The sequence below is a fragment of the Epinephelus fuscoguttatus genome, linkage group LG9 (assembly GCF_011397635.1).
Source record: "Epinephelus fuscoguttatus linkage group LG9, E.fuscoguttatus.final_Chr_v1".
In the NCBI taxonomy this organism is placed as follows: domain Eukaryota; kingdom Metazoa; phylum Chordata; class Actinopteri; order Perciformes; family Serranidae; genus Epinephelus; species Epinephelus fuscoguttatus.
The window spans coordinates 24,271,718-24,284,252 of NC_064760.1; the positions used below are offsets into that span (position 1 = coordinate 24,271,718).

The 12,535-nt window shown below is 45.4% G+C and overlaps 1 protein-coding gene across 4 annotated transcripts; it reads left to right on the forward strand.

The window, feature by feature from the left end:
- The first annotated feature begins 291 nt into the window (after nt 1-291).
- Nucleotides 292-10,879, forward strand: fgf18a (fibroblast growth factor 18a). Of its 4 annotated transcripts, none has more exons than XM_049585798.1 (5): nt 292-2,593; nt 6,083-6,122; nt 6,287-6,467; nt 8,947-9,053; nt 9,189-10,879. In XM_049585798.1, the coding sequence occupies exons 1-5, from the start codon at nt 2,562-2,564 to the stop codon at nt 9,456-9,458; spliced, it is 630 nt and encodes a 209-aa protein (XP_049441755.1). In that variant the 5' UTR covers nt 292-2,561; the 3' UTR covers nt 9,459-10,879. The 4 variants fall into 4 exon arrangements, with proteins under 4 accessions (XP_049441755.1, XP_049441754.1, XP_049441752.1 ...); XM_049585797.1 differs by having other exon boundaries at nt 6,290-6,467; nt 9,186-10,879; XM_049585796.1 differs by having other exon boundaries at nt 452-2,593; nt 9,186-10,879.
- Nucleotides 10,880-12,535: the final 1,656 nt, after the last annotated feature.

A 12,535-nucleotide genomic window follows, 5' to 3' on the forward strand; every position in this document is an offset into this window, starting at 1 on the left:
GTGTGTGTGTGTGTGAGTGAATGAAAGGTATGGCAGGAGTGTTGTGTTGGCTTGGCTGACCGTCTGCGGTTGTGCGGCGGTGAGAGGGAGTTTTGGGAGCGCAGAGCGGGCGTTGCTGCCGAAATCCCTGAGAAATGTTCGTTTTGGATCCGTGTCCGTGCTTACATACCGCCCTCCCGACTGTCTCTCATTCTCCGTTTCATTTTTCCCTCTTAAGGTTTAACTTAAAAGTTATGAAATGGGGAGTCAAAATACATCACTTGAAAGCGCGGCGGCTCTGAAGGTTGTGTGTGTGTGAGTGCACTGCCCTCCACCCTCTCATCCTGAGTCCGGGGCCACTGAGGCTGCAGGGGTGAGGTTATCTACGGGGGAGATAGTGGAGGGCAAGAAGTGCGCTCGGTTTTAAGACAGATGTTCACTTGACTGAGACAGGTGTCTTTGTTTTGTGGAGATCTTTAAAAGAACACAGAAAAAAAGTTGTTGCTTCTTTCTCTTTCTGTCACATTCATTTACTTTAAAATCCTATTTCCTGGACACAAATGAAATCCTCCCGGCACCATGACATCATTCAAATTGTTTCCAATGAATTTTCTTGTTTCAGGAATTCCCACAAACAAACATTATTTGAAACAAGACAGAATAGCATAATAGCCCAAAAGAAAATTGCCTGATGTGTAAAAATTACAGAAACAAGTTGCTTTGATGTAAACAAGTAAAATTATCTCACCTCGTTAGCAGATGTTTTTCACATAGAACAGAACACTTGTTAAAATTTATATTTTTGCAGTGTAAGTTGGGTCGGCATCGCATAGCGACTGACTAATCCCATTTTGATCCAATAAGTGTGCATGTGCGTGTGTGTGAGGCAGAGAGAGAAGGAGAGGGGAGAGAGAAAGAGAGGTGGGAGGGAGTGAGGAGAGGAGAGGAGGGAGGGAGGATTGATCCGCGTCTGTTAAAATCTTGTTCTGGTTTTTCTTGGAGTGAGGTCTGTGCCTGCCGACGCGCCTCTCCTGTGCAGCCCCCCTCAAGAAGAGCTTTTTATGGAAGGGAACCTTGGAATTTTTGAAAGGGAGAAGGATCTGCATAATACCAGTGAAGTGGATAAAAAACGCACGGCTGGGCTCTTTTTGCTTTCTCTCTTGCGTTTTCTGCTCTGGTGTCTGAATGAAACAGGGAGGCAAATATAAGGGGAAGGGGCACGGTGCAGGTTCTGGACTGGGAGTCGATCTGTCAGTGTGATTTTTTTTTTGGGTAAACACGTCTCCAGTGCGCCCGTTTTAACTTTTATTTCTTCAGAAACTGGTGAGCTCGACTCCTCTCCTCTTGCACGGCGGAGTTCGTTTTTCTCGGAACGAGGAGACTTTCGTGTTTTTCCCCCCTCTGAGAAACTGCTTAAACTTTCTACGTTTAAAAAAATAAATAAAAAGATCGGATTGCATTTTCCCCCTTCAAACATTTTGGAGGTGATGTCATCGTGCTGTGTTTTGGCTGGTATTGTGTCGAGAAGGCGCAGGGAGGACTGCTGCAGCCAGGCGGTAACCAGCGGCTGAGGCAAGCGGGGAAGTCCGGAAAATCAGGTGCAAAGTGCGGCTGTCATTTCCTCGCGGTGTCGCGGGTGGCTGAGTCCGCCACCCAGTCACAGCTGTTCCCATCCTCTCCAGCCACCCCTCCCTCCCTCGTCTTTCTCTCCCCTTTATTATCCCCTCCCATTTTCATTCACCACTCTCCATATACCCCTCTGAGCTGGACCGCTCCGGGACCTTATCGCCCTCTTTGTCGGACACTGTTGGTTGGTGTCACCTGAGCCACAGACCCGTTGAGCCAGCGTGGGGGCGCAGTCATGACCGAGGCAGCCCTGCATTACCCTGCGCCCGCAGAGCCCCCGTCTCCAGCTCGCCATTTGCTCCATCAGCCAGCCCAGGTAGCCCACCTCCAACAGCTCCTGACCCTGCTCTGCTGGGACTAAACCTGCCTGCTACTCCTGTCTGTACCGGAACAAACACTCCACCACTTTCTTTTATCATCTCACCGACTACAGAATTCATTTTGGTGACCAGAAGCTTTCTGTTGCGCTGAAACGTTACGCATTGGATTACGCAGAAGATTACGCACGCACCGCATCTGTCCACAGGGCTGAGCATCACTCTAAGGGTCAACAAGGTCGATTGGAGTTGGTTATCTGTGACGCGTGAGCGCGCTTTCACCTGTTCCTCTCCTTGTCGGGGACGCGCAGCCTTTAAAACCCTAACCTTCCCCCTTTGCTCCCCCGCCCATCCGTCTCTCCACCGGTCTGGACAGCTGTTAGAGGTTGCCCGGCGGTCACAGTGGCACAGTTACCCCAGCCTCACACCCCACATTGCCCGCGCCCGCACATTTACCCACGCCGGGAGAACCGGGGCACGCCGCCGCCGATGCCAACGGGAGTGTCCGCTGACTCTTTGACTCTGCACAACATCCAGCGGATTCAAAACACAGAGGGGAACTCTCCGGACTGTCGGACTGGCTCAGACCGAGCGAGGAGACTGTCTCTGGGACACGTTCCATAGTGGAGGGGGGAAGCAATGTGGCCCCTTCTTTCCACGCTGACCGTCTTGTAAGTCACTTTTATCACTTATCATGTAAAAATCTTGTTTATCAGCTCAGGTCTTATCTCTGTCTTCGGCTGTTTAAACTAGTTTCGTGACAGGCCTATAGCTACAGACGAAGATGATGGAGAGGAAGGTTGCAGTGTCTAACGATTACATCACTCCTCATCAGTCCCCATAGAAAACATGCCACGGAAGGCCCTGTTTTGATTGGCTGACAGTTCAGGGTCACTGGGTCAGAGTCAGGGCCCTGTTACTCATAAAACCTGCCATAAACATCTCCATCACCATCTGCACTTACTTCAGGGATGGCCAAGCTGGCTTAGGAAAGGCCATTTTCCCATCGCCAAGAAAATACTTTTTTTCCCCTATTGAAAATATTTCAGAAGTTGAGTCAAATAACACCGGCTTTATCTAGTGGGATAGGAAAATGATAAAGTGCCAAGAGCAAATCTAAGGGAGGAGGATACAGACTCAGGGGGCTTGAGTTTGCCCATTTGAGGTGTGTCTTGTTAAAAGCCAAGGGATTTATTTTTCTTTCTTTGTGTCGGCTGTACTTCTCCCAGATGGCAGTCATCTCCAGATACTTCTCATTCCTCACACAACCTGGACAGGGTGTGTGCTGCTGCTGCTGCTGCTGGTGTCTGCCTGACTTTCTCTCTCTTCGTCTGTGTCTCCCTCACACTCTCTCCACTTACCCACCTAACTGCCTACATCTGTCTTCCTGTCTTGCCTATACCCCGTTTTTCCACAGATACTTGCTCAGATAAAAAGTATGAATTAATAACTGATGAATGATGGCGCCCCTGGCAGTATCTGAGGAGGAGCAGTCTCACTGTTTAGTCTGCTGGTTTTAGTTTAGGTTTTTCAGAGCCAATCATCTTTCCATTCATTTCCTTCTTGCCTATCAGTGTTACCACAGCCACTTCATTTCATCCGTGTTGTTTTACCAGCATGATCTTACTGAATGTCTTCAGCCAACAAGAAAAGCCAAGGGCCTTTTGCCACAACAACCTGTTAACTGCTCTTCTCATAAAGCCGCAGCTCCATGTTGAGGCCCTGTGCTTCCCTAACCATTGCTCCACCATGGGCCCTATTACTGCTGATACCACTCACACGCCCACTAGCCTAACCACTATTCTTCACCGAGGCCCGCTGCTGAACATCTGAAACTCTTGCACCATGCCGAAGCCCACTGCTCCAGTGTTGGCCTACCACGCTAACCACTGCTACACACAGCTGAAACCGCCGCTCTGTGCTGAGTCCCACCAGGCCGACCGCTCTCACTCCACGCTGCTGCCCAGTCCTCGGTGCTGAGGCCTGCTAGTCTAACCGCAGCCTCCATATGGTAGATCTGCTGGGACGCAGGTTTATGATGTCAGACCTTTGCTTGTTTTGGCAGCCGGCCAAGGCGCACCGGGCTTTCCCTCTCTCCATACCTTCTTCTGTCTTTACTCTCCCCAACTTTTACTCGGCGCTCTCTTATTCTCTCGTTTTCTCATCCCTCCCCCACCCCTGGCTGCTCCTGTCTCCCTCTTTCCTCTCTCCTTCTCTTTCTCTCTGTGGCTGGCATAATATGGAGTGTCTGTGGTTTTTGTGGGAGCGGGGGAATCCAGTGCCGAGGCACTTTTCCTGCAGTGTCCTCGGCGGCAGTGCAGCCGTGGTGTTTTAACAGCTGAGAGTCCTCACAATGCACAGGCGCTCAGGTTTTTTCGGCTGCGCAGGCAAAATGTGAGGGCCAACACTCTATTGCATTGCCCAGGATATCTGCATCTATTAGAACGAGTCAGGGGCCAAAACACCAGCTATGGGAAAGAAATGTTGAGAAAGAGAAACGAGATGAGAAAGAGTGGGGATGAGAGAAAGCAAGCATATGTACATATGTGTGTGTTAGTCAGGAGGCAATGACATGTGTTACGATGTGCACAAGTTAACCCCCCCTTCTTTCATTCCCATTATTTATCTTTTTGTCTACTTCTCACGCCAGACCACACTCTGTGGTTACACTACTGTCTCTCATTTTGCCACTTTTTCTCCTCCTTCCTTCAAGATGTAACCTTAGTTCTTTTTCACCGTCTCCTTCTCACATCTGTGTATCTTCCTTCTGATTTTATCTTTCACCTCTCTTACTATCTGTCAGCCTTCTCTTGCTTCATCTCCCCTTTATTTATTCTTACATCACCTTCCCTCTCCCTATCCCTTTGTGTACCTCTCAGTCTCCCTCTCTCTCTCCTCCTCGCTATCTCCCTCTCTCAGCAGCGCGTATGTCTCTGCTTTGGCCCAGCTGTCAGCTGCCTGCTCCTCCTGTACACACACATCCACCCTGCACACATCTGCACATCTGTGTGCATGCCCATGACAGTGTGGAGGAGTCACCCTGCTAACCCCAAACATAAAGGAAGAAGGGAGGCAGGGAACGATAGGAGAAAGGTAGAGTGGACAGAGACAGGGAGGAAGAGATAAGGTAGAAAAGAGATAGGGAGGACAACAAGTCAGAGAGAAAGAGTGGAGCACAGAGAGACGGAGAGAGAAAAGGCATGCAGAGAGATAGCAGACGATGAGGTGGGGAAAGACAGAATTCGTAGAATTGCTTTTCAGCCCACACACTTGGTTCTGAACTTCATCATGTCTTCAGCCACTAATTCAGAACAGTTCAAGGACTGCCAGAGTAGTTTTTGCGCAATACAATCACTCCCTTACTAAAGCTGTGAATAACATTTGATACATTCAAGGTCAAGGTCTAAACTTTAATTAAGGAATGTGATAAAGTGAGACAAATTTTAATTGTAACTATAACCAGCTGTCTCAATCACAGATGTCTCTGAAAGTCCACATCAGAGGAACAAGTAATAATGCATAAAAGTTATTTTTTAAAAGAACAATGCACATTAATTCTGCATGCTACGTCACCATGGTTACTCTGCACCAATTGATTCCTCCATTAATCATCTTTCCACAGCTCATGTTCTCACTTATTCATAGCATCTCTAAATGTAACCACAGTCCACCGCTCTCCAAAGCCACATCACAGCAGAGTGTACACCTGTAGTCCAGCCCAGCTGTCTACATACACAGAGCAGCCAAATAAGCCAGCCCAGTCCCTTAGATGTCCAAACCAAAACATGTTCTAGTTGTCTCGGCATGTTTGCCATTTCGCCACGGTCCAATCAGGTCATTTGGAGGCCAGATTTTGGTGTGGCGAAAGTCAGGAACGGGTCAGAAAGTGGGTTTGGACAGAAGGCTGGTAGCGTTACGATAAACAGTGCCCTGGGTGTTGTCTGTCTGCCGATGCCTGGACATCTGCCTGTCTGTATGTCATGTCCCCGTGCCAGCCACACACCCAGCAGTGTGAGTAATCACCCAATAAGGAAAAGACATGTTGAACAGAAAGAACGGCAGAGAAGAAAGAGATGGAAATCATGGTGTCACGCATGACTCTTCCAACATTCAATGTTGCTTACATATTTCTGAACTCATCTGTTTCTACTTTTTCCCAGATGTATCCAGATGTTGCTGGTGATGTGCAATCCATTACAGGTAAGAGTCTGCATGCATGTCAGAGAGCAGCCATACATTATAAAAGACAACTTGTATATTGGTAGTATCTGCAGTTTTTCAACCCTGTTCATGACTCTATAAATGTATGTGTGTGCCAACTTCTGGGTGTGTGTCTGCCTCTGTGCGTGTGTGTGTGAATCCAGCAGGTACTTGGTGTGGATGGGGTCAACTTCAGTGTGCATGTGGAGAACCAGACGCAGGTGCGAGACACCATGAGTCGGCGACACCACCGGGTCTACCAGCTCTACAGCCGCACCAGCGGCAAACACGTCCAGGTGCTGGGACGCAGAATCAGCGCTAGAGGAGAAGATGGAGACAAATTTGGTAAGACACACACACAGGCACACACTCTGGTACATGTGAATGTATGCACAGTTAGATGCTTCCCTGCACACACATGCACACTCACACTGACTAACGGCTGCAAGTACAAAGACTTGAAGGTTGACCAAGTGCATGCATGAATGGATACAGAATGCAACTGTGCAGGCACACTCACAAAAGCACACACACATGCCTCCCCAGGCTTTGGCAGAGGGGCAGTGGAGCTTGTCTTGGGAGTACAAAGACCTCATCGACTGGCTGCTGACTCAATGATTCACAAGAGAGCAAAAGAAAGAGAGAAAGAAAGAGGGAGAGAGAAAGAGGACAGAAGGTGTTAGTGAAAAAAGTGAGTTAGCGGGAGAAGCCTGGCAGGTAGCGTGTCGGACCGAGTGTTAGAAACTCATCTCCGTCATCGATCCCTCCATTGATTTCTCATCCTCCCTGTTGTCTCCTCTGGATTTAAAACAGCAGGCTTCCTCTCCCCCCCACCATCCTCCAACACTCCCTCTGTCCATCCCCCACTCCCTCCTCCTCTCCACCTTTCTCCGTCTGTAATGATGTCGAACCCATTCTTAAACCACACACAGAATCAATGAGCAGAAGAAAGCCAGAAAGCAAGAGTTCATATTTCTGTATGTGCTTCAGCGGTGGCTCACATTGCACACCCCGTCGATTCACAAACATGTCAGGTCACTCACACGCCACTTCAAGCCGTAGGTGGGACCCTCCTAAGCCGAACAATCCACCCAAAACTGACCAACTACGGCGATGAGGTATTACACAAGGGAACCAAGAGCAGAGAGAGAAGAAATAAAGCAAAGAAGGGGCGGGAGCATGAAGGTATAAACATGAAGCGAAAGAGCAGAAGGGAGACGAGAGGAGAGTTGGGGGAAGAGAGAGGAAGAGGGCAAGAGGGAGGGAGGTATTGATTTCTCTTGACCCCTTTGTTGACTAAGGTCATGTAGGAACCATTTTAGGGATTTATTTTTAAACAGGCAAAAGCGCTCTCTGAAGATGTGTACTTGGTGAAGCGGTATTGCCTGGAAGGATGAACATGCATGCACCTGCACACACACAGATACACAGATGTGCATGCGCACGCGCACTCACCTTAAAACAACAGTATCGCAGACACTCAGTCTGAGTGTTCTCCCGCTCCTCCCAGCCCTCCGTGCTCTGTCTACTCTTGGCTGTTATCTTTTTTACGAGGCCCATTTGTGGTCAGCGGCCTCACATCCATGTGTGTGACCGGGCTTATCTGACAACCATCTGTCCAGCAAGAGACATTTACATCGGCCTGTGATTTATCAGCAGGTTTAATAGCAGCTATGAATCCTGAAACTGTGATTTAATGTGAATGCCTTATCTGGTTATAAAAACACAAATCTGATTTAATGCTGGCTGGTAATCTGTGCAATTAGTGTCACACTACTTGGCTGTGGGCTTGTTTGTGTAAGCTTGAATGTTGTTCTTTGCTTTGGCAAATAATCCTGGACAATATGAAACAAAGTGAGCTCTAAATCTGGGTTATCTTTATCTTCCTTCCTCTAATATTTGTGTGATACAAACTAATTAGGGATGTCAGTTTCAGTTAATTTTGCTTTCAAGAGCCTGACACCCATTGACCAGTGTCTAACTTTTAATTTAAAAAAAAAAAAGCAAAATGAAGTGAGATATAATAGACCTTTCTTTTAGTCTGGCACTCAATTGACTCAGTCACTTTAGCACCACATTTCAAAGCGCTATCCATTTAGAGGTAATCAAATGTTAATGCTTTGGGTTGTAAATCTCTTGCCTTTTAATATCTGTTGGCTTTGCTAACAGACAGGTTAGCTCGCTGCAATAAGATGTGGAAACATACAGTGCCCATTGCCCACCCTCTTGCCTGCCTTGGCTGCTCTCTACTGTACACCCGGGTTAGGTGGGAGCTAGCTAGCAGCACCACTCATTCGCTATTATTGCTTGTAATGCTGCCTGGCGGCAGGACAGTGTTGCTGTGGAGACATGGCAGCATCCCTGTGGTCTTCCCCAAGGTAGCCCTGGTGAGGACAGCAGCTTTACTTTGAGCCACAAAACCCCTTTAGCATTGTTAGCACCACTGTCGTGCTGACACTGCCAACGTTACTAACAGTGGGGGTTTGCGGCTCAAAACTGAGCTGCTTAATGATCAGGGCGACCTGGGGGGAGACTGAGGGTTGGGTCAGTGTTTCCAAAGCAATGGCATAAAGTCGAGATGGCATTACCAGTAGTAATCACCACAAGTGGCACCGCTAGCTAGCTCCCACCAGGACTGGGTGATTTATAGTCTGAAAAGCGTATAACTGCTCAAATATATTCTCTGCAGCTAACCTATTAACAGTTAACAATTGACATCCCTTAACTTAATGAACCTGTGAAGTGCTGCAAACACAACAAAGTGTTTCTTTGCATTGCCTGCGGCTCTAATGTCTGTCTGTCCCTCTGTCTGTCCCTTCACAAGCCCAGCTCGTAGTGGAGGCCGATACCTTTGGCAGCCAGGTGAGAATCCGGGGCAAAGAAACCAATTTCTACCTTTGCATGAACCGCCGTGGCAAGCTGGTAGGAAAGGTGAGACTTCTTTCTTTTAGAGATGTGTTTATCAAAAATCAAATTATCTTTCAGTTTCCTGACCAGCCTCTTTTTGTTTCTCCCAATGTGTGTGTGTGTGTGCGGGTACCTGTGGTTTCTCTGCTCTCTCAGAAGGCCAGTAATCGAAGCGATGACTGCGTCTTTGTGGAAAAGGTTCTTGAAAACCACTACACAGCTCTGATGTCAGCACGCTACACAGGCTGGTACGTGGGCTTCACTAAAAGAGGCCGTCCTCGCCGCGGCCCCCACACGCTCCCCAACCAGCAGGACGTACACTTCATGAAGCGCTTCCCGCCTGGGGAGCAGCCCGACCTCACCACCCCCTTTCGCTTCACCACCGTCAGCAAGCGGGGAAAGCGGGTGCGCGCTACTGGGCCCCGCTAGTAGTGGCTAACGCTAGCACCCACTGTCTTGTCGTCCAAAGCCTTGACCTGAGCCTGCCAATGGCTAACCCAGTCATCTCCTCTGTCGCACACGACTGAACACCTCCCTTTGTTGGGACAAACATTGACCAGAAACTTGATGAATCATTCATGGGGTTTAGCTTTACACCTACTAATTTGCCACTACAGCCCCTAGTTAGTGATCATTCCTCTCAAATTTAGTTCCCTTACTGGACCAACTGGATCATTACTGGTCCATCGCTGGAAGCTCTATGGACCTGATCTGCTTCTCTTCATAGGCCAGAAATACTGAGAGGGAACCTGAAGGGCAGCCAGAGTCCCAAGCTCTACAAAGGCCTTCATTCCACAACCACAAAAACCACAAGGCCTTCATGTCTCCTGTTCTGGACTCACTGGACAACGTCAAGTATGGGATTACAACTGGACCATACAGAGAGAGGACAAGGGTGGGAAAGACTGACTGAACAAGAGAATGGGTGCTTAGCCTACGGATAAAGGGAAAAGAGGAAGGAGAGGACAGGAAAACGGCATAGTGGACAAAGGGATAGAAAAATCTGCACAGATCAAATGGACCAATAATGGACTGTTGACATGTGACGCACTTATTTGTCTCACTGCTAAATTGGTGGGTACCTGTGAGACTGTTGGATGAATGGATGACAAAAGGATGAATGAGGGAATGATCGAGTGAGTGATGTACTGAATAAACGCATGTTTGTAAGAACAGGAAGACGAGGAAATGTATGTAAGTGTGTGTGTGTGTGTGTGTGTGTGTGTATGAGTATGAGTGAGTGCACCAACAACCAAGAGTGAAGCTGGATCACAAGGGACTCTGGAAAGGGACCATTCAGTCCCTGCATGAACCCGTGACAACTCACCGCAGGGACTGAAGCTTTAGGAACTGGAATGTATAAAAACCAAGCTGCACCAAAAACAGCCAGCCAACCAAACCAACGACCGACCAAAGACAACTGGAGACCTTCTTTATGACTCCTCCACACGCCCTGCCCCCCCCCCACCCCCAGAGGACACTAAACCCTCTGCTTATAGGTGCAGAGGGTGCTGAGCGCAGGGGCGAGCACGGCGGGAGGGTGCCTTGTCTATTAGCATTGCTATAGAAACGACCCAGGGGATGATGCTCCCGTGCGATACCGTGGATACAGAATGCTGCTACCAGGACATTCAGTGGAACAAACCAAAGTCTCATGCATACACACAGGAGAAAAAATATTAAAGGGAACAATTTATTGAAAGTTATATATATTATATATATAAAAGAAGACAGAAACCCTAAATAAGCAATCTTACTATGATGGTTATTATAATTATTACGATAAAATTATTTCATTTATTTATTTCAGCTCTGTGTGCAGCAGTCTTTCTCGACTCAGTAAACCTTACAGAAACATTTCCTGTGTCTCCTAGCCTCTTTAAACTGCTTCTTCACATGCTCTCTTTTCTGTCAAGGGATATATCTTAGGAAGAGATTCAAGTTCACCCAGGCTCCAGATGTGGTCAGCTGGCTTTAATGCACAGTTAGTTGATCGACAAAAAATAATTGGCAACTATTTTGATAAATAATAATAGCTTAACTCATGCATCAAGCAAAAAAGCCCAACATTTGCTTGTTCCAGCCACTTCACTGTAAGGGTTTGATTGTTTTGTCTGTTTTATATCATTCTAAATTGAACATCTTTGGGGTTTGGACAAGCAATCTGAAGAACTTTCCTTTAGCTCACAGTAATTGTGATATGCAGAAGGTTTGGGCGATATAATGACCTACACCATGATCACAGAGGATGCCTCACTGTTTATACCAAGGTGTTTGTCCCTTTAATATATCTGGTTGTATTGGAGCAGGTGTTATCAAAGTTTTGATCACTGGGTGCCAATTTAGTAAGCCAACATATGATTGAGGGCCAAATAGAAAAAATACACTAATGAAGCTAACAGCACTACGATTGATATATACTATACTATGACTTTTTACATATTTGTTATGGCAAACTATACTATGACATATTTTTTATGCATAATATATTTTGACTTTTTATATATATTTTTAGCATACTATACTATGATATTTTTAAATATTTTTATGACAGATTCTGCCATGATATTTTAATGACATACTATATTATGACCTCTTGTAGATTTTCATGACATACTATACTATGACATTTTTATGACAGGCTACATTATGACTTTTTATATATTTTTATGGAACACTGTACTGTCACTTTTTTATGGTATGCTACACTGACTTTTTACATATCTTTATGTTATAGTACACTATGACTTTTTAATATATTTCTATAACATGGTATACTACGACTTTTTATATTTATTATAACATACTATACATTGTTACTTTTAAATATTTTCGTGACATAGTATACTATAACTTTTTAACTGTATCTTATCACATACTATACTATGATTTTTATATATATATTTATGGCATACTATCGAATGACTTTTATATTTGTTATAACATACGATACTTTATTATTTTTATTTTTATTATCTTTATTAGTTTTATGAGTTTGATGTCATACTATACGAAGACTTTTAATATATTTTATGACATACTATACTATGACTTTTTTCACATTTTCATGACATACTATACTATGACTTTTTGATCAAAATTTTTATGACATACTATACTATGACTTTTTGATCAAAATTTTTATGACATACTATACTATGACTTTTTGATCACAATTTTTATAACATACTATACTATGACTTTTTTCACATTTTCATGACATACTATACTATAACTTTTTTTCACATTTTTATAACATACTATACTATGACTTTTTATAGCATTTATATGACATACTATACTATGACTTTTTGATCACAATTTTTATAACATACTATACTATGACTTTTTTCACATTTTTATAACATACTATGACTTTTTATAGCATTTATATGACATACTATACTATGACTTTTTGATCACAATTTTTATAACATACTATACTATAACTTTTTTTCACATTTTTATAACATACTATACTATGACTTTTTATAGCATTTATATGA